At 53.9% G+C, this 21,332-nt stretch overlaps 1 protein-coding gene across 1 annotated transcript in view; it reads left to right on the top strand.

The window, feature by feature from the left end:
- Positions 1-20,467, top strand: part of LOC140429923 (stabilizer of axonemal microtubules 1-like) — an 82,003-nt gene extending 61,536 nt beyond the window's left edge. Inside the window, exons 3-4 of the mRNA XM_072517520.1 lie at positions 8,812-9,014; positions 16,359-20,467. Coding sequence (XP_072373621.1) covers positions 8,812-9,014; positions 16,359-17,410 — 1,255 coding nt within the window. The 3' untranslated portion in view covers positions 17,411-20,467. The remainder of the gene's footprint in view (positions 1-8,811; positions 9,015-16,358) is intronic.
- Positions 20,468-21,332: the final 865 nt, after the last annotated feature.

Here is a 21,332-nt window from a genome sequence, read left to right as displayed (position 1 = left end):
ATAAGGGTGGGTGTCCTTCTCCCAGCACCGAGAAACTGACCAGGGGGAGGCCAGACAGCTCGCTCTTAGTCTGGCATTTCTGACTCTGCAGCCCGGGGTCACACTGTGACACTGCAGTCCGGGGTCACACTGTGACCCTACAGTCCGGGGTCGCACTGTGACCCTGCAGCCCGGGGTCGCACTGTGACCCTGCAGCCCGGGGTCGCACTGTCTGCAGTCCGGGGTCTCACTGTGACCCTGCAGCCCGGGATCTCACTGTGACCCTGCAGTCCGTGGTCACACTGTGACCCTACAGTCCGGGGTCACACTGTGACACTGCAGTCCGGGGTCACACTGTGACCCTACAGTCCGGGGTCGCACTCTGACTCAGCAGCCCGGGGTCGCACTGTGTCTCTGCAGCCCGGGGTCTCACTGTGACCCTACAGTCCGGGGTCGCACTGTGACCCTGCAGCCCGGCGTCGCACTGTGACACTGGAGCCCGGGGTCGCATTGTGACACTGGAGCCCGGGGTCGCACTGTGACCCTGCAGCCCGGGGTCGCACTGTGACCCTGCAGCCCGGGGTCGCACTGTGACCCTGCAGCCCGGGGTCGCACTGTGACCCTGCAGCCCGGGGTCGCACTGTGACCCTGCAGTCCGGGGTCGCACTGTGACCCTGCAGCCCGGCGTCGCACTGTAACCCTGCAGCCCGGGGTCACACTGTAACCCTGCATCCCGGGGTCGCACTGTGACACTGGAGCCCGGGGTCGCACTGTGACCCTGCAGTCCGGGGTCGCACTGTGACCCTGCAGCCCGGGGTCGCACTGTGACTCTGCAGTCCGGGGTCACACTGTGACCCTGCAGTCCGGGGTCGCACTGTGACACTGGAGCCCGGGGTCGCACTGTGACCCTGCAGCCCGGGGTCGCACTGTGACCCTGCAGCCCGGGGTCGCACTGTGACCCTGCAGCCCGGGGTCGCACTGTGACACTGCAGCCCGGGGTCGCACTGTGACACTGGAGCCCGGGGTCGCACTGTGACCCTGCAGCCCGGGGTCGTACTGTCTGCAGTCCGGGGTCACACTGTGACCCTGCAGTCCGGGGTCGCACTGTGACACTGGAGCCCGGGGTCGCACTGTGACCCTGCAGCCCGGGGTCGCACTGTGACCCTGCAGCCCGGGGTCGCACTGTGACCCTGCAGCCCGGGGTCGCACTGTGACCCTGCAGCCCGGGGTCGCACTGTGACCCTGCAGCCCGGGGTCGCACTGTGACCCTGCAGCCCGGGGTCGCACTGTGACCCTGCAGCCCGGGGTCGCACTGTGACCCTGCAGCCCGGAGTCGCACTGTGACCCTGCAGCCCGGGGTCGTACTGTCTGCAGTCCGGGGTCGCACTGTGACACTGCAGCCCGGGGTCGCACTGTGACTCTGCAGCCCGGGGTCGCACTGTGACCCTGCAGCCCGGGGTCGTACTGTCTGCAGTCCGGGGTCGCACTGTGACACTGCAGTCCGGGGTCGCACTGTGACCCTGCAGCCCGGGGTCGCACTGTGACCCTGCAGCCCGGGGTCGCACTGTGACACTGCAGTCCGGGGTCGCACTGTGACCCTGCAGCCCGGGGTCGCACTGTGACACTGCAGTCCGGGGTCGCACTGTGACACTGCAGCCTGGGGTCGCACTGTGACCCTGCAGCCCGGGGTCGCACTGTGACACTGCAGTCCGGGGTCGCACTGTGACCCTGCAGCCCGGGGTCGCACTGTGACACTGCAGTCCGGGGTCGCACTGTGACACTGCAGCCCGGGGTCGCCCTGTGACCCTGCAGCCCGGAGTCGCACTGTGACCCTGCAGCCCGGGGTCGCACTGTGACCCTGCAGCCCGGGGTCGCACTGTGACACTGCAGCCCGGGGTCGCACTGTGACCCTGCAGTCCGGGGTCGCACTGTGACACTGCAGCCCGGGGTCGCACTGTCTGCAGTCCGGGGTCACACTGTGTCTCTGCAGCCCGGGGTCGCACTGTTACCCTGCAGCCCGGGGTCGCACTGTGACACTGCAGCCCGGGGTCGCACAGTGACCCTGCAGCCCGGGTTCGCACTGTGTGTCTGCAGCCCGGGGTCGCACAGTGACCCTGCAGCCCGGGTTCGCACTGTGTGTCTGCAGTCCGGGGTCGCACAGTGACCCTGCAGTCCGGGTTCGCACTGTGTGTCTGCAGCCCGGGGTCGCACTGTGACCCTGCAGCCCGGGGTCGCACTGTGACCCTGCAGCCCGGGGTCGCACTGTGACCCTGCAGTCCGGGGTCGCGCTGTGACCCTGTAGTCCGGGGTCGCACTGTGACACTGCAGCCCGGGGTCGCACTGTGACCCTGTAGTCCGGGGTCGCACTGTGACACTGCAGTCCAGGGTCACACTGTGACTCTGCAGCCCGGGGTCGCACTGTGACCCTGCAGTCCGGGGTCGCACTGTGACCCTGTAGTCCGGGGTCGCACTGTGACACTGCAGCCCGTGGTCGCACTGTGACTCTGCAGCCCGGGGTCACACTGTGACCCTACAGTCCGGGGTCGCACTGTGACTCTGCAGCCCGGGGTCGCACTGTGACCCTGCAGCCCGGGGTCACATTGTCTGCAGTCCGAGGTCGCACTGTGACCCTGCAGCCCGGGGTCGCACTGTGACCCTGCAGCCCGGGGTCGCACTGTGACACTGCAGCCCGGGGTCGCACTGTGACCCTGCAGTCCGGGCTCGCACTGTGACTCTGCAGCCCGGGGTCGCACTGTGACCCTGCAGTCCGGGGTCGCACTGTGACCCTGCAGCCCGGGGTCGCACTGTGACCCTGCAGCCCGGGGTCGCACTGTGACACTGCAGTCCGGGGTCGCACTGTGACCCTGCAGCCCGGGGTCGCACTGTGACACTGCAGCCCGGGGTCGCACTGTGACACTGCAGCCCGGGGTCGCACTGTGACCCTGCAGCCCGGGGTCGCACTGTGACACTGCAGCCCGGGGTCGCACTGTGACCCTGCAGCCCGGGGTCGCACTGTGACACTGCAGCCCGGGGTCGCACTGTGACCCTGCAGCCCGGGGTCGCACTGTGACCCTGCAGCCCGGGGTCGCATTGTGACACTGCAGCCCGGGGTCGCATTGTGACTCTGCAGCCCGGGGTCGCACTGTGACCCTGCAGCCCGGGGTCGCACTGTGACTCTGCAGCCCGGGGTCGCACTGTGACCCTGCAGCCCGGGGTCGCATTGTGACACTGCAGCCCGGGGTCGCACTGTGACCCTGCAGCCCGGGGTCGCACTGTGACACTGCAGCCCGGGGTCGCATTGTGACACTGCAGCCCGGGGTCGCACTGTGTCTCTGCAGCCCGGGGTCGCACTGTGTCTCTGCAGCCCGGGGTCGCACTGTGACCCTGCAGTCCGGGGTCGCACTGTCTGCAGTCCGGGGTCACACTGTGTCTCTGCAGCCCGGGGTCGCACTGTGACCCTGCAGCCCGGGGTCGCACTGTCTGCAGTCCGGGGTCACACTGTGTCTCTGCAGCCCGGGCTCGCACTGTTACACTGCAGCCCGGGGTCGCACTGTGTCTCTGCAGCCCGGGGTCGCACTGTGACCCTGCAGTCCGGGGTCGCACTGTGACCCTGCAGTCCGGGGTCGCACTGTGACCCTGCAGCCCGGGGTCGCACTGTGACACTGCAGCCCGGGGTCGCACTGTGACCCTGCAGTCCGGGGTCGCACTGTGACCCTGCAGTCCGGGGTCGCACTGTGACCCTGCAGCCCGAGGTCGCACTGTGACACTGCAGCCCGGGGTCGCACTGTGACTCTGCAGCCCGGGGTCGCACTGTTACCCTGCAGTCCGGGGTCGCACTGTGACACTGCAGCCCGGCGTCGCACTGTGACCCTGCAGCCCGGGGTCGCATTGTGACACTGCAGCCCGGGGTCGCACTGTGACACTGCAGCCCGGGGTCGCATTGTGACACTGCAGCCCGGAGTCGCACTGTGACCCTGCAGCCCGGGGTCGCACTGTGACCCTGCAGTCCGGGGTCGCATTGTGACCCTGCAGCCCGGGGTCGCACTGTGACTCTGCAGCCCGGGGTCGCATTGTGACACTGCAGCCCGGGGTCGCACTGTGACCCTGCAGCCCGGGGTCGCACTGTGACACTGCAGCCCGGGGTCGCATTGTGACACTGCAGCCCGGGGTCGCATTGTGACACTGCAGCCCGGGTTCGCACTGTGACCCTGCAGCCCGGGGTCGCACTGTGACCCTGCAGTCCGGGGTCGCATTGTGACACTGCAGCCCGGGGTCGCATTGTGACACTGCAGCCCGGGGTCGCACTGTGACCCTGCAGCCCGGGGTCGCACTGTGACCCTGCAGTCCGGGGTCGCATTGTGACACTGCAGCCCGGGGTCGCACTGTGACTCTGCAGCCCGGGGTCGCACTGTGACACTGCAGCCCGGGGTCGCACTGTGACCCTGCAGTCCGGGGTTGCACTGTGACCCTGCAGCCCGGGGTCGCACTGTGACACTGCAGACCGGGGTCGCACTGTGACACGGCAGTCCGGGGTCGCACTGTGACCCTGCAGCCCGGGGTCGCTCTGTGACACTGCAGCCCGGGGTCGCACTGTGACCCTGCAGTCCGGGGTCACACTGTGACACTGCAGCCCGGGGTCGCACTGTGACCCTGCAGCCCGGGGTCGCACTGTGACACTGCAGCCCGGGGTCGCACTGTGACCCTGCAGCCTGGGGTCGCACTGTGACACCGCAGTCCGGGGTCGCACTGTCTGCAGTCCGGGGTCACACTGTGACACTGCAGCCCGGGGTCGCACTGTGACCCTGCAGCCCGGGGTCGCACTGTGACACTGCAGCCCGGGGTCGCACTGTCTGCAGTCCGGGGTCACACTGTGTCTCTGCAGCCCGGGGTCGCACTGTGACCCTGCAGCCCGGGGTCGCACTGTGACCCTGCAGCCCGGGGTCGCACTGTGACACTGCAGCCCGGGGTCGCACTGTGACACTGCAGCCTGGGGTCGCATTGTGACACTGCAGCCCGGGGTCGCACTGTGACCCTGCAGCCCGGGGTCGCACTGTGACACTGCAGCCCGGGGTCGCACTGTGACTCTGCAGTCCGGGGTCGCACTGTGACCCTGCAGCCCGGGGTCACAGTGTGACACTGCAGCCCGGGGTCGCTCTGTGACCCTGCAGCCCGGGGTCGCTCTGTGACCCTGCAGCCCGGGGTCGCACTGTGACCCTGCAGCCCGGGGTCGCACTGTGACCCTGCAGCCAGGGGTCGCACTGTGACCCTGCAGCCCGGGGTCGCACTGTGACCCTGCAGCCCGGGGTCGCGCTGTGACACTGCAGTCCGGGGTCGCGCTGTGACCCTGCAGCCAGGGGTCGCACTGTGACCCTGCAGCCAGGGGTCGCACTGTGACACTGGAGCCCGAGGTCGCACTGTGACCCTGCAGTCCGGGGTCGCACTGTGACTCTGCAGTCCGGGGTCGCACTGTGACCCTGCAATCCGGGGTCGCACTGTGTCCCTGCAGTCCGGGGTCACACTGTGACCCTGCAGTCCGGGGTCGCACTGTGACCCTGCAGCCCGGGGTCGCACTGTGACCCTGCAGCCCGGGGTCGCATTGTGACACTGCAGCCCGGGGTCGCACTGTGACCCTGCAGCCCGGGGTCGCACTGTGACACTGCAGCCTGGGGTCGCATTGTGACACTGCAGCCCGGGGTCGCACTGTGACCCTGCAGCCCGGGGTCGCACTGTGACACTGCAGCCCGGGGTCGCACTGTGACTCTGCAGTCCGGGGTCGCACTGTGACCCTGCAGCCCGGGGTCACAGTGTGACACTGCAGCCCGGGGTCGCTCTGTGACCCTGCAGCCCGGGGTCGCTCTGTGACCCTGCAGCCCGGGGTCGCACTGTGACCCTGCAGCCCGGGGTCGCACTGTGACCCTGCAGCCAGGGGTCGCACTGTGACCCTGCAGCCCGGGGTCGCACTGTGACCCTGCAGCCCGGGGTCGCGCTGTGACACTGCAGTCCGGGGTCGCTCTGTGACCCTGCAGCCAGGGGTCGCACTGTGACCCTGCAGCCAGGGGTCGCACTGTGACACTGGAGCCCGAGGTCACACTGTGACCCTGCAGTCCGGGGTCGCACTGTGACTCTGCAGTCCGGGGTCGCACTGTGACCCTGCAATCCGGGGTCGCACTGTGTCCCTGCAGTCCGGGGTCACACTGTGACCCTGCAGTCCGGGGTCGCACTGTGACCCTGCAGCCCGGGGTCGCACTGTGACCCTGCAGCCCGGGGTCGCACTGTGACCCTGCAGTCCGGGGTCGCACTGTGAACCTGCAGCCCGGGGTCGCACTGTGACACTGCAGCCCGGGGTCGCACTGTGACACTGCAGCCCGGGCCGCTCTGTGACCCTGCAGCCCGGGGTCGCACTGTGACACTGCAGCCCGGGGTCGCACTGTGACCCTGCAGCCCGGGGTCGCACTGTGACACTGAAGCCCGAGGTCACACTGTGACCCTGCAGCCCGGGGTCGCACTGTGACTCTGCAGCCCGGGGTCGCACTGTGACACTGAAGCCCGGGGTCGCACTGTGACCCTGCAGCCCGGGGTCGCACTGTGACCCTGCAGCCCAGGGTCACACTGTGACCCTGCAGCCCGGGGTCGCACTGTGACTCTGCAGCCTGGGGTCGCACTGTGACACTGCAGCCCGGGGTCGCACTGTGACCCTGCAGTCCAGGGTCACACTGTGACCCTGCAGCCCGGGGTCGCACTGTGACTCTGCAGTCCAGGGTCACACTGTGACCCTGCAGCCCGGGGTCGCACTGTGACTCTGCAGCCCAGGGTCGCACTGTGACCCTGCAGTCCGGGGTCGCACTGTGACCCTGCAGTCCGGGGTCGCACCGTGACACTGCAGCCCGGGGTCGCACTGTGACCCTGAAGCCCGGGGTCGCACTGTGACTCTGCAGCCCGGGGTCGTACTGTGACCCTGCAGTCCGGGGTCGCACCGTGACACTGCAGCCCGAGGTCACACTGTTACCCTGCAGCCCGAGGTCACACTGTGACCCTGAAGCCCGGGGTCGCACTGTGACTCTGCAGCCCGGGGTCGTACTGTGACCCTGCAGTCCGGGGTCGCACTGTGACCCTGCAGCCCGAGGTCACACTGTGACCCTGCAGTCCGGGGTCGCACTGTGACCCTGCAGCCCGAGGTCACACTGTGACCCTGCAGTCCGGGGTCGCACTGTGACTCTGCAGCTTTGGCCGAGGTTTGGAGAATGTCCATCCCTGCTCAGTGCTGCATCACTGAGTTTATGCATTTGTTATTCTGCTACTCGCAATGGCAGTAACCTTCATATCAATACGGTGAGTACATTCAACTAGTGTGTGTCCATGTCAGTGTGGAAAAGAAATATCCAATTGGTGACTTGTCAATGTGGAGGGGGACGGGGTGGAGGGGGAGCGGGTGGAGGGGGACGGGGTGGAGGGGGAGCGGGTGGAGGGGGACGGGGTGAAGGGGGAGCGGGTGGAGGGGGAGGGGGACGGGGTGGTGGGCGGACAAGGTGTTGGGGGACAAGATGGGTTGGGTTGGTTTGTGTATTGAGGCGCAATTAATTACACTCAAGATGAAGTGATTCATAACTGAGGCTTTAATCTACTAGAACCTTTTCCCCAGCAGCTTCGATACAGGAAGTGAAGGCTGCTGGGACGGCACCATCTCTTATACCCCGCCTTCAGGGCGGAGCTACGTAATACAGCCAATTGTCGACTCCTGGGTCTAACCAATGGTCATCAGCCTCTCAGGTACCGCAATACCTGGTACTGATGTGTTGGGTACTCTGCTACACAGACGAACCAACACGGTTGCGAATAGTACAACTCAGTTTTATTACTAACATTTATTTACAGTGGTAAACTGGTTACTGAGGTTCGATCATAACCCTAGACTCTGTGGACCTATTCCTAATACTATCTTGTAGTGGCACTCAGCACATGGTGGATGTCTGAGTGGCTTGCTGTGATCTCTGTGCCCTGAGCTGTCTCCTGCTGGAATGCCCGGGCAGTGTCGTTTTCCTATTTTGTAGTGTGTATGCTCTTGCCTGTGATTGGCTGTGGTGTTGTGTGTGTGTTGATCTATCCATCAGTATGTATGTATGTTTGTAGCATGATGTTTACCTGAATATCATGACAGGTAATACCACATGTATAAAGCCTGCAGTCTTCACCAGTGTCTGCTGCTATAAGAGGCATTATTTAACTGCCTTGAAGTGGCAGTCGACAGTACTTGGCTCATGACAGAGTCACGTGACCATGGCAAGCCAGTCAGTCAGGCAGTACAGGACTGCCAGAGAGGGGGTTGGGATTGGGATTGGGATGAATGGTGTGGGGGTTTGATGGGGTCAGAGTGGAACATTTGTCTCGGGTGAATCGCTGGATCTTGGGTGAATGATGTGCAAGAAGTCAGTTAATATTTTCCATTTTGTTTCCCACTTGATTCCTGTTATTTCTTTGTGAGTTGAAACCGTTTCCATGCTGTGAATTTTCACCTTTTCTGAAATGATGCAGTGAACCTTTATTTGTTCTTGTCTGCACAGTTTAGAATCACACCAAACATTGGGTACAACAGTTTACGCAGTATGTAATCCAATCCCATGGAGATTGGTCTCCTTGCTTATGATGAGTCTGCAGGTTTCCGGGAGGGAATTATCCAGCTTTGTGCAATTACTTTATTGGCACTTATCGAGAGCAAAACAAAATTCTGTCATTGCAGCTCAAGTAATGTCTGTGCCAGAGGAAATCAGACTTTGTTTATTCTGAATCAGTGTCATAGTTCTGTAATTCTTTGAGGATAATCTCTGCTTTCCACAGAGCTGATTATAAACCACATGATATTCAGCCTAGGCCAGGAAAGGTTAGCGAAGAATACAGACAGCCGCCAGGAGCTATGAATCTGGATACCACTTACAAACGAGATTATAACCTGCACTCTGTCCAACCTGTGCTTCCAGCTCGACCAGCCGAACAAAAAACTATCTCTGCCCCAAAGATGGAAACAATCCCGACATACAGAGGTATGACTATTTTTTAAATTATTACTTCCAGCAATTAAAAATGTAACAACAATAACTTTGTGAGACATGTCGTTATGTGAAAGGTGCTTTACAAATACAAATTTTAACATTGAGCCAGAAAAAGATCTCCGGCTGGGTTCTCCGTTCCTGAGACTAAGTGTTGATGCCGGAACAGGATTTGTGGATTTCTACGACAGCAAAATTGGCGCCGAACCTGGATCGATTCTGCTACTGTGGAGGGGGAGCACCAGAACCACGGGGAACACAATCGGTTCCAATGAGAAACGGGGCGGGATTTGCCGGGTCCGTGATTGACACTCGGGAGGCTGACAAGCTGCAGGCGCCACACACATTACACTCCCCACACACACACACACACACTCATCCCAGCCGCACACACACATTACACTCCCCACACACACACACACACACTCATCCCAGCCGCACACACACATTACACTCCCCACACACACTCATCCCAGCCGCACACACACATTACACTCCCCACACACACTCATCCCAGCCGCACACACACATTACACTCCCCACACACACTCACACCAGCCACACACACACATTACACTCCCCACACACACTCATCCCAGCCGCACACACACATTACACTCCCCACACACTCATCCCAGCCACACACACACATAACACTCCCCACACACACTCATCCCAGCCGCACACACACGTTACACTCCCCACACACACTCATCCCAGCCGCACACACACATTACACTCCCCACACACACTCATCCCAGCCACACACACACATTACACTCCCCACACACACTCATCCCAGCCGCACACACACATTACACTCCTCACACACACTCATCCCAGCCGCACACACACATTACACTCCCCACACACACTCATCCCAGCCGCACACACACATTACACTCCCCACACACACTCATCCCAGCCGCACACACACATTACACTCCCCACACACACTCATCCCAGCCGCACACACACATTACACTCCCCACACACACTCATCCCAGCCGCACACACACTCATCCTGACAAATCCCAAATTTCTTTACCCTACAGTCTGGCCTCAATAAAAGTCGAGATGGATTTGCAGGTACAGCATTAGTTATTTTATTTGGCTTGCAAGCCTGATTCATCTCAGAGGCATAAGACACATCCAGTCTCCTACACCCCGGAAAGCGAATGAACAAAGAGACAAAGGGATCTCTGCAAATCAATTCAAATGGTATCAGGTTTCACATACACGATTCCCATAGGTCATCCTGTATCCCTCCTGACCTAGTCAGACATTCTGATTGGCTCACTTCCAATCCCTTCCTCTGGCCCCTATTACCCAGCATCCTTTTCTCCTCCTTTGGTGGACACACCTCCTCCTTGCTTTGCCATGCGGTCTGAAATCCTTTGTCTGTGAACTCACCAGAATGAGACTGGCCTATCTCTACATCACAGTAACTAATATCTCTAAAGTAACTATTTTACATCACATTCATCAATCCCAGCCGCACAGACACATTACAGTCCCCACACACATTCATCCCAGCCGCACACACACATTACACCCCCACACACACTCATCCCAGCCGCACACACACATTACACTCCCCACACACACTCATCCCAGCCGCACACACACATTACACTCCCCACACACACTCATCCCAGCCTCACACACACAGTACACTCCCCACACACACTCATCCCAGCCGCACACACACATTACACTCCCCACACACACTCATCCCAGCCGCACACACACATTACACTCCCCACACACACTCATCCCAGCCGCACACACACATTACACTCCCCACACACACTCATCCCAGCCGCACACACACATTACACTCCCCACACACACTCATCCCAGCCACACACACACATTACACTCCCCACACACACTCATCCCAGCCGCACACACACATTACACTCCCCACACACACTCATCCCAGCCGCACACACACATTACACTCCCCGCACACACTCATCCCAGCCGCACACACACATTACACTCCCCACACACACTCATCCCAGCCGCACACATTCATTACACTCCCCGCACACACTCATCCCAGCCGCACACACACATTACACTCCCCGCACACACTCATCCCAGCCGCACACACACATTACACTCCCCGCACACACTCATCCCAGCCGCACACACACATTACACTCCCCACACACACTCATCCCAGCCGCACACATTCATTACACTCCCCGCACACACTCATCCCAGCCGCACACACACATTACACTCCCCACACACACTCATCCCAGCCGCACACACACATTGCACTCCCCACACTCACTCATCCCAGCCGCACACACACATTACACTCCCCACACACACTCATCCCAGCCGCACACACACATTACACTCCCCACACACACTCATCCCAGCCGCACACACACATTACACTCCCCACACACACTCATCCCAGCCGCACACACACATTACACCCCCCACACACACTCATCCCAGCCGCACACACACATTACACTGCCCACTCACACTCATCCCAGCCAACAAGGTGGCACTGGTTATGCTCGAGCGCCCTTACAGCTATTGGGGTCGGCTGGGGCCAGTAGGCATCGGGGGGATGGCCTGGAGGGGGACACACCTCTACATCCCGTGCCCCTAAGTTCACAGTGTGCAATCAGCAAGGCTGCCTTGCCGGCTGTGGCAATGGTGTTGTGTGTCTGTCCACTCCACCCCCAAAGCCCACCTCTTGGCCAGCCCCCGGTGAGCAATGACGCTGCTGTCGAGGTACTGGAGAATTGTGCTTTGCCGTGAAACCGGCACCCGCCACAATTTCAGCGTCAAAACCGATTCTCCACCCAGACGCCTTTCCCGATTCTGGGGTCAGCCGATGGAGAATCCTGCCCATTAACTCTGAGGTAGGTGTTAAAGAGCTTCGTAAAAAAGGGAGAGAGAGAGAAGTGGGGGGATTTAGGGAGGGAATCCCAGAGCTTGGGGCCTTCCACCAATTGTGGAAGTATTAAAATCTGGGATGCTCAAGAAGCCAAAACAAGAGGATTGTAGATATATCAAAGTGTTGTGGAGTTGGAGAAGGTTACAAATATTGGGAGAGGTGGGGACATGGAGGGATTTATAAACAAGGATGGGAATTAAAAAATGTATGCATTGCTTAATGGGTAGCAAACCGAGGTTAGTGAGCACGGGGTGAACGGTGACAGGATCTTGGTACAAGTAAGGACCACGGGCAGGGGGGTTTTGAATGGCTCCAAGTTGGTTTTATTGTGATGGTATAGTCAAACCTGGGGAAGATGAGCAGAGGCAGGGGGGATGTTGGGTGACGTGACGAAGGTGAAAATAGGCAGTTTTAGTCATAATGGCGTATGTTATTACAATGTTATCAAATAGAACAGCAAGGTGATGAACCGCCTGATTCCGCCTCAGTCTATTGCCAGGGAAAGGCATGGAACAGAAACGTAGAACAAAATAGGAGCAGGAGGAGGCCATTCGGCCCTTTGAGCGGCTCCGCCATTCATTCTGACCATGGCTGATCATCCGACTCAATACCCTGATCCCGCTTTCCCCCCTGTCCTTTGATCCCCTTCGCCCTAAGTGTGATATCTAACTGCTTCTTGAAAACATGCAATGTTTTGGACTCAACTACTTCCTGTGGTAACGAATTCCACAGGCCGACCACTCTCTGGGTGAAGAAATTTCTCCTCATCTCTGTCCTAAATGGTCTCCCCCGTATCCTCAGACTGTGACCCCTGGTTCTGGACACCCCCCCCACCCCGCCCACCATCGGGAACATCCTTCCTGCATCTACCCTGTCCAGTCCTGTCAGAATTTTATAGGTTTCGATGAGATCCCCCCTCATTCTTCTGAACTCCAGCGAATACAATCCCAACCGAGTCAATCTCTCCTCGTACGTCAGTCCCGCCATCCCAGGAATCAGTTTGGTAAACCTTCGCTGCACTCCCTCCAGAGCAAGAACATCCTTCCTCAGATAAGGAGACCAAAACTGCTCACAATACTCCAGGTGTGGCCTCACCAAGGCCCAATGCAGCAAGACATCCCTGCTCCTGAACTCGAATCCTCTCGCAATGAAGGCCAACATACTATTAGTCTTCTTTACCGCCTGCTGTACCTGCATGCTTACCTTCAGAGACTTGTGTACGAGGACACCCAGGTCTTGTTGCACATTCTCCTCTCCTAATTTATGGCCATTCAGATAATAGGCTGCCTTGTTTTTGCTACCAAAGTGGATAATAATAATCTTTATTGTCACAAGTAGGCTTACATTAACACTGCAATGAAGTTACTGTGAAAAGCCCCTCGTCACCACATTCCGGCGCCTGTTCGGGTACACTGAGGGAGAATTCAGAATGTCCAATTCACCCAACAGCACGTCTTTCGGGACTTGTGGGAGGAAACCGGAGCACCCGGAGGAAACCCACACAGACACGGGGAGAACGTGCAGACTCCGCACAGACAGTGACCCAAGCCGGGAATCGAACCTGGGAACCTGGTGCTGAGAAGCAACAGTACTAACCACTGTATTACTGTGCCTTCAGCCGTTTCTTCATGTCACATGGAGTGAATTGAATTGGCTGAAAACGTGCATCTGTGATGCTGGGGAACTCCGAGGAGACCGAGGTGGATCATCTACTCGGCACTTTTAGGTGAAGATTGTTGCGAATGCCTCAGCCTTATCTGGGCTCTTCCATCATTGAGGATGGGATATTTGTGGAGCCGCCTCCTCCAGTGAGTTGTTTAATTGTCCACCACCATTCACAGCTGGATGTGGCAGGACTGCAGCGCTTAGATCTGATGTGTTCGCTGATGTGAAATCGCTTCGCTCTGCCTGTTACTTGCTGCTTGTGCTGTTTGCCACACAGGTAGTCCTGTGTTGTAGCTTCACCAGGTTGACACCTCATTGTTCGGTCTGCCTGATGTTGCTCCTGGCATCCCCTCCTGCACTCTTCATTGTGTAGAGGGTTCCATCTTTGCTACTCCACTACTGGGCCGATATCTGGGGTTTGAGTATCTGTGTGTGTCTCCCTCCAGCTGGCACTGAAACTTCAGAGGCCAGGGGATGCCGCACTGGGACACCTCCGCGGGAGAGAGCACTGAATCAAGCCTGCCGTTTATCCCTAACCGGAAGCCTGAGGCTTATATCACACAGATATCCAGACCCCCACCAATGCCCAGGTGATTCTCTCTCTTGCCGGTGGTACAACACCCACCCGGTTCCTACTTCGCTGGAGTAGCTTTCCCAAGAGAGAGAATAGGACACTGCTGTTTATTACCTAACCAGCAGCCTGTCCTGAGTGAATGGGTTCGAATCGTTCAAGATGACCCCAGATTCTCGACCCCGGAATTAAGGTGAGGAATATTTTAACAATGACTTGGTCAGAGATTGCTGGTGAGAGATTGAAGAATTTAAACGACTCCAATTTATCAGCAAATCGAGGTTTATTGCAAAACCCAGGTCAAAATCATCAAACAGAAGACAATATAATAAAACCTTAAGCTCTAACACAAACTAAGTCTATTCAGGAAGTACTATACGGACACAACGTAAAATCTTATTGTTACACAATTTTAACAATGGCACAAAACACAAATCAAGCCCCCTGCCCCAAAGCCTCAACCACTATCACGGTCCCGGGAGTTTCGCAAGCTGCTGCAGGGTACTTACAGTCACAGGCTGCAGGAGGTCAAGTCAAAGGTGGAGAGGTCAAGCCAAGAGCCCCTCAATCGAAACACAGCCCCTTTTATGTCCGTTTTACCTGGCTTTTTCCTGTGTTCGGCCAGCCCCTTTTGCATTGAATCGGTAAGGTTTAAAGTTCCCGCTGGTCCCGCCCCCTTTGAGCCGGTCAGACCTGTCAAGATGGGAATACCTCCCCTAAGTCCGCCTCCAACTTGGTAGTTTGAGTTTGGCGCGGGCTCCTCCCCCTCTGACCAGTGAGTTCCTGCCGGTGGCTTCTGTCAAGATTGGAGTACCTCCCCTAGGTCCGCCTCCAACTTGGTTTTTTCTACCGTTTATCTTTCCGGGGCTTTTCCAGCGCAATATACTGAGCCCAGACTGTCTGCTCTTTGAGATAACGAGGTTAAGCTCCCTTGTGAAGATTTTCAAAGTCTTCCATCTGCTCCGGAGATCGCTGCTATTCTCACCTCGCTATGTTGATGGGGTGTTGATTGGATTCTGTTCTGGTGGAGGCAAAGTCATTTCCATCTGCATGGGGCTATGACCATCCCATTGTCCTGCTTGCAGGCAGGCCCCCTGTGTATTCCCGTGCCCCTTTGTCTCTGTGTTTAATCTTATCTAGTTGTCTGGCTCCTTCTTCCTTGTAGCTCCGGGAGGGGGGGGGGGGTTTGTAAGTATCCATACACATACCCAGCTCAGCAGGCCAAGCCTGCTGGGAAATTTGGTTATGTTCCAGTCTCTGGATTTTACTCTTGAACAGTCCAAAAAGGGCCGAATTGCCCGAAAACCTTACAATTGAACCAGGGTTGATCCCCTGGCTGGGTGGTAATGGGGGAGTGGGGGATATGCTGGGCCATGAGGTTACAGGTTGTGGTTGATACAATTCTGCTGCTGCTGATGTCCCACAGCACCGCGTGGATGCCCAGTCTTGAGTTGCTCGATCTGTTCAAAGTCTATCCCATTCAGCACGGTGGTCGTGCCCCACAACACGATGGAGGGTATCCTCAATGTGAAGACGGGACTTTGTCTCCACAAGGACTGTGCAATAATCACTCCTATTGATACTGTCATGGACAGGTGCACCTGTGGCAGGCAGGTTAGTGAATACAACGTCACGTATGTTTTTACTGTAGTTGTGTTACTGAGCCACTCTTGGTGATGGACAGTGAAGGCCCCACCCAGAGTACACTCTGCGCCCTCGCCACCCTCAGCGCTTCCTTCAAGTGATGTTCAACATGGAGGAGAACTGATCCATCAGCTGATGGTGGCCGGTACGGGGTAATCAGCAGGAGGTTTCCTTGCCCATGTTGAACCTGAAGCCACGAGACTTCAACAAAAGCCCTTCACCCAACAATTGTTATCAACAAGACGAGCAAGACTCTGCAAAGTCCTTTTTCTCCATGTATTTACCTTCATCAATCCGGTACAGAAAACAAACTGCAGCAGTTAAAATGGTTGCCATTTACTTTCCATAATTCGATAAAAGGAATAATTGGGATCTGCTGGGCAGTGTGTTCCCTTCTCCATTGATCTTAATCAGGTCTTCACTTCCAAAATATCTCCTCGCTATAACATTTAAAATTAATATCCATTTGGAGTGTCCACTGTCTATTTTTTTTCAATTAAAAGTTATAAACAATATATTTCTCTTTCAGATCATTACAAGCAATGGGAACTCACTAAAAGAGAATTATCTAAACCAGAATATACTTTCAAGATCCCATCAATCAAGTTTGCAAATAAAACCACATTTCAGGATGATTATTCCTTCAAAATCCCAGAGCCCAAAGAGAGTTTTAAACCTCCAAATGCAGCCAGGTTATCAAACATGCCTTTTGATGACATGACCAATTATCGGCAGCACTACATACCATATACACAAGAGCCCCGGAAAAGGCGCGAATGTGTGCAATATAAACCCAGTACTGAACCTTTTGACGATCTTACTACTCACAGGAGAGATTTCAAGGGGCAGGCGGGCGAGCTTACTCTGCCCATTCATCCTCAATGCAGAAATCTCAACCCCAATGGGCAGTTTTATGATTTGACTGAATTTCGTGATAAATACCGAAGTTGGAATGTGGATCCACCAGCAGTTCACAAAGCTGTGGAGTTTGTGGCTCCTGAAGGTAAAATGAATCTGAGTACCACTACACACACAGACTATGTTGAACATCAACTCCAACCTTCAGTTCCCGCTCGGCCTTTGCCCCAGATGAGTGAGCACAGAATTTCATTTGAAGGTCAGTCCACCATGAAGGCAGACTACAAACCTTGGGGTTCCACACGGGAGCCCATGATAAAGCCCCGAGAAGAACTGGGTAAACCAACCGGTCAATTTGATGATATGACAACTTTCAGGGCTCATTATGTACCTCACCCGGCTAACCTGGTTCACTCCTTCAAACCCCGCAACACCTACATCCCCAACACAATGCCACTGGATAATGGAACCACCTATCAATATAGTTTCACACCAAAAGCAGTTGAGGTGTGTATCGCCTCATTCGCAGTACCCCCCGGTTATGAATATGTGGAAACTGATCCTCGTGGTCATAAACTGTATCGCCGAGTATCTGAAAGGGAGAATATCCAGCACAGATTTTCAAATAGCTCCATGGAGTTGATTTCAAATATTCACAGCCATCAAAAAGTCACCAATGATTTGAAAACCGGTTTCCTAACTGATGCAATAGTTGCAGGTTGAAAAAAGAAAACCATCATCCACTTGTTGATTTGAAATTTTTAATCCTCTTTTGAACTTCTTTAGCCTGAATTGAATATATCGCCTCCTATTGATTTCTGTAGTGGCACTGTTTAGAATGTGAATTCCTGTAGAAGTCTGAGAAAAACTGCAATTCCCATGGTTGAAAAGACAAGCAGACTCCGTCCCCAGCATGACTTTGATTTGGCGATAACTCTTGTTCTGTTCTTGCTCCGACTTCCCCCTTTAAAACGAGGTCTGATCTGCTCTCAGTCTCTCCTCACGTCGACCTGGCTGAAACTTTCTTTTGGAAACTCAGTAAAATGAATTTTAAATCAACTGCCTTGACTGGCACTGCAGATTTTAGTCCGAGGATTCATGTTTAATATTTGTTTTGAAATGAAATATCAAACGGGGCCCTATAGCTCATTGCAATTTTCCATGATATTGGAATTTATTGGAATATGACTGCAAAGGCACAGATCCTGGAATCATTTGGGAAAGTGTTGGATGCTGTGACCCGAGGCCTGTGCGTTTTCCTGTGTAAATCTTATCCAAGATTTCTGAAGAGTTCTGGGATATTGTGGGTAAAAGGCATTGAAGTGTCTGATCGGCCATGATGTACTGAATGGCGGAGCAGGCCCGATGGGCCGAATGGTGGAGCAGGCCCGATGGGCCGAATGGCGGAGCAGGCCCGATGGGCCGAATGGCCTCCTCCTATGTTACTAAGTCTATTTTGTGGCCTCAGCAAATGTTTGATTATGTGATGTGCAGTTTTTCTATTGTTGGATATTCTGTTTTGTTGTTAAAGGTTCAAATACTTTGTTTTTAAAAATTACTTCAGTCAGATTAGCTGCAATGGAACAAACATTTTAAATTTGGAAATGTGGACGATGTGCATCAAATGTGTTGAGTGCAACTTTTGAAGAAAAACATTATTCACAAAGGGAATTTGGTGAGGAAGAAAACTAGAGCATTCGTAAAAATAATACCTGGAGTGATACATACAGATGCTATCCGACTGTTCAACTTTATTTTATTGCTTCAAAATAAGAATAAATCACAAAGATAAATATTTTTGTATTTGGACTTTGTAGTTTTTGAAAAGTGTTTCTAGCTTTTGTAACCTGTCCAGAAATGATCTATAGATGGCACAAAAAAAATCCTTGTAACTTTAAACAAGGTTTATACAAATTTCCATTCCTTATTGGTCTCAGCCCGCGTAACAGAGTTCATCAGTCCCTCAATAAGTTGCCGATATTTGATTAAACATTCAACTTCAAAAAAACCTCGGGTGCAATTTAACAAAAAAGAGTCCTGTCTCGGGCATGTTTAGAGGGATGTTTCTTGGAGACTGCAATGCCGAGAATGGCTCCGCTATTAAACAGGACTCTTTTTTTGCCAGGCTTCAGAGAGGGAAGCCCATATTTACCTTCATTTCCTGCACTCAGGAGCTGAGGGCATCAGTGCAGGAAGAGATCAGAGTGCCATTTTTAAATGCGGCCCCAATCTTTTGACACCCCCCCCCCACTGCGGCCTCTGGACTCCCCAATGCCCCAACATACCAATTAAGGGGTCCTCAAACGCCTCAAACTTCATAAGGGCACCCTTGTGCCTGATCCCTGGCACGGGCAAACTGGCATCTTGGCACTGCCGCCTGGCAGTACAAAGGTGCCCAGGTGGTGTCGGAGATACCAGGGTGTCACCGATCGCCTGGGAGCCTGCCTCCAACCGCCCCTGCCCCGCCCCCACTGATCGCCTAGGAAGACCCCAAACCCCAAGTGTTGTTACGACTGGTCCATGTTTGTGGAAACCAGTGCTAAACAGTGAGATCGGCACCTTGGGATATTCCGGCATGGAGTGTGCCTGGCGTTGTAAATCCCGCAGGAAACCTCTCGTGAGGTTTACTGGCCTTGTCACAGCAGGCCGACCCTTACTTCAGTCATCTCATTTATGGAAAAAAAAGATGAAAATCATACATTTCAAATCTCAAGTTTTGCTTTTATATGTTAAAATGTTCCATTATAAACTCCAAAATAGGCACCATGTGAAACTACCCCATCTCCAACAGATTTGATTTGCTGCTTTTCCATCATACACAGTAAAAGGTTCTAATCATTTTAATAAGAATGATTTTACTGGGAACTGAAGAACCTTCTTAACTCGCAGATTTGCTTTTAGTCTCATCCACTTTCTCTACATTTACAATCAATATTCTAACTATTACTGTAATTATAAAGAACCCAAGTGTAAGCTGTATTGCTAAAAATGTTTTTCCACACAATATTCTCAGGAATGTTTGTATGTTTCCTATTATTTTGTTAGTATTTGTGGCTAAAATTCTTCCGATAAACATTGTGGATTTCTCACTTTTTACAAAAACAGATCTTTGTTCAGTAATGTCCCTCCCTTTTCAGTTTAAAATTTTGAGCTGATTTTTAGAAGTATCTGATTTTATTACCTTCGATGATGTGAACAGCCAGACTTCAGTTAATGGAGAACAGTCTGGAGCTAGTGTAGAATAAACACTTTCAAAAAGTTGATTCCTGAATGTTTTGCTTGGCTTCTGAAATCAATGGAATCGATCTCTATTTTCTCATCTTGTAAATTTAAAATTAGATTTATTGTTGTATTTTGAATTTATGTTGTGAAATGTATAATTAACTTCAATTTGTAGAAATACGGAGTCATTTGTAGTAATCTTGTTAATTGTAATCTAATAAATGCGACCTGTTGTGACACTACCCAACTGTCTGCACCTGGACTGTGACTTCTAACCAGCAACAGGTAATGGTGTCAATATACCTCTGAGAGCCATCTGTCCCTCTGTGAAATCTTATTGGTCACTGTTCTTCTGTCAACTCATTCTAACTCTGATTGTGACCCGTGGTCTGAATGTTAATACATCTTTTATTTTACACATTATAAGGCTAATCAAAGCTATTGCACAATTTCCGATTTTAATTTCATTGTATTACCCCATTACTTGTAATTTTAATGAAATTAACCTTGACTAGATATACCATTGCATCAACTAAAGAGCCAATGAAATGTCCATCAACATTTCAGGAAACTGGACAAATGCTTTTGTCCCTTGACTCCAATCCAAAATACCTTTTTAATTAAAAATGTCACAATTGAATATAATGATTGCAAAGTATCGACTTTTTTCCTTTGTGACTTTCAGCCTCATCTCCTGATCTGGTTGCAATTTTATTTAAACACCACCCATTTACATAATTAATAAATGATGGAAAGAGTTTACCAACTGTTTCAATAGTCTGTAACTGGTCATTAAAAACCCACTTGCACAGTTATGTATAACAGAAGGCAGAGATAAACTTATCACAGGACAATGCCACGTACCTTAGGACACCACCGGGTTGGATTGAAGCAACGTAATGAGCTCTTTCCCCTGTAAATTTCTTTGGACACTTTATCACGTTAAAACTGTTCTTTAAATTCCAATGTTCTATTTACAAATACATAATTGATTGACAAGATTGAACTTATTGGCGACCGGACCAAAGAATTATTTGCCAGTAACTAAATATTTTTCTTCCTCCATTTGGTCACAAATGAACATGTGGAGAAACAATAAATTTGTAACAAGGAGTTTTTTTACACTCTGTCTTTCTACCCCTATTGCTTCCTTTCCACTTCTCACAGGATATACAGCAATGCAAGACCACTGTCTGCAAGTGAGAGAGCATTTAAATTGTGTTTCCCTGTCTAATTTCATTTTCTTCCTCTTTCCCCTCCAAATACGTAGTGATGACTGATCCAGAATTCAGTATCATCGGCCCCAGTGCAGCTGATACCCCAACAGGGTAACAGGCTCCAGATGCTGCATTGCTCAGTTTCTACTGGAGTGTAGCTTTATCCCAGGGTTCTGTTCCACTGGTTAAAATACTTGAACTTCTCC

This window comes from Scyliorhinus torazame, chromosome 9 (assembly GCF_047496885.1).
Source record: "Scyliorhinus torazame isolate Kashiwa2021f chromosome 9, sScyTor2.1, whole genome shotgun sequence".
NCBI lineage: Eukaryota > Metazoa > Chordata > Chondrichthyes > Carcharhiniformes > Scyliorhinidae > Scyliorhinus > Scyliorhinus torazame.
The sequence above is the reverse complement of the archived record's forward strand: the minus strand, read 5'-3'. Positions and strand labels throughout refer to the sequence as shown.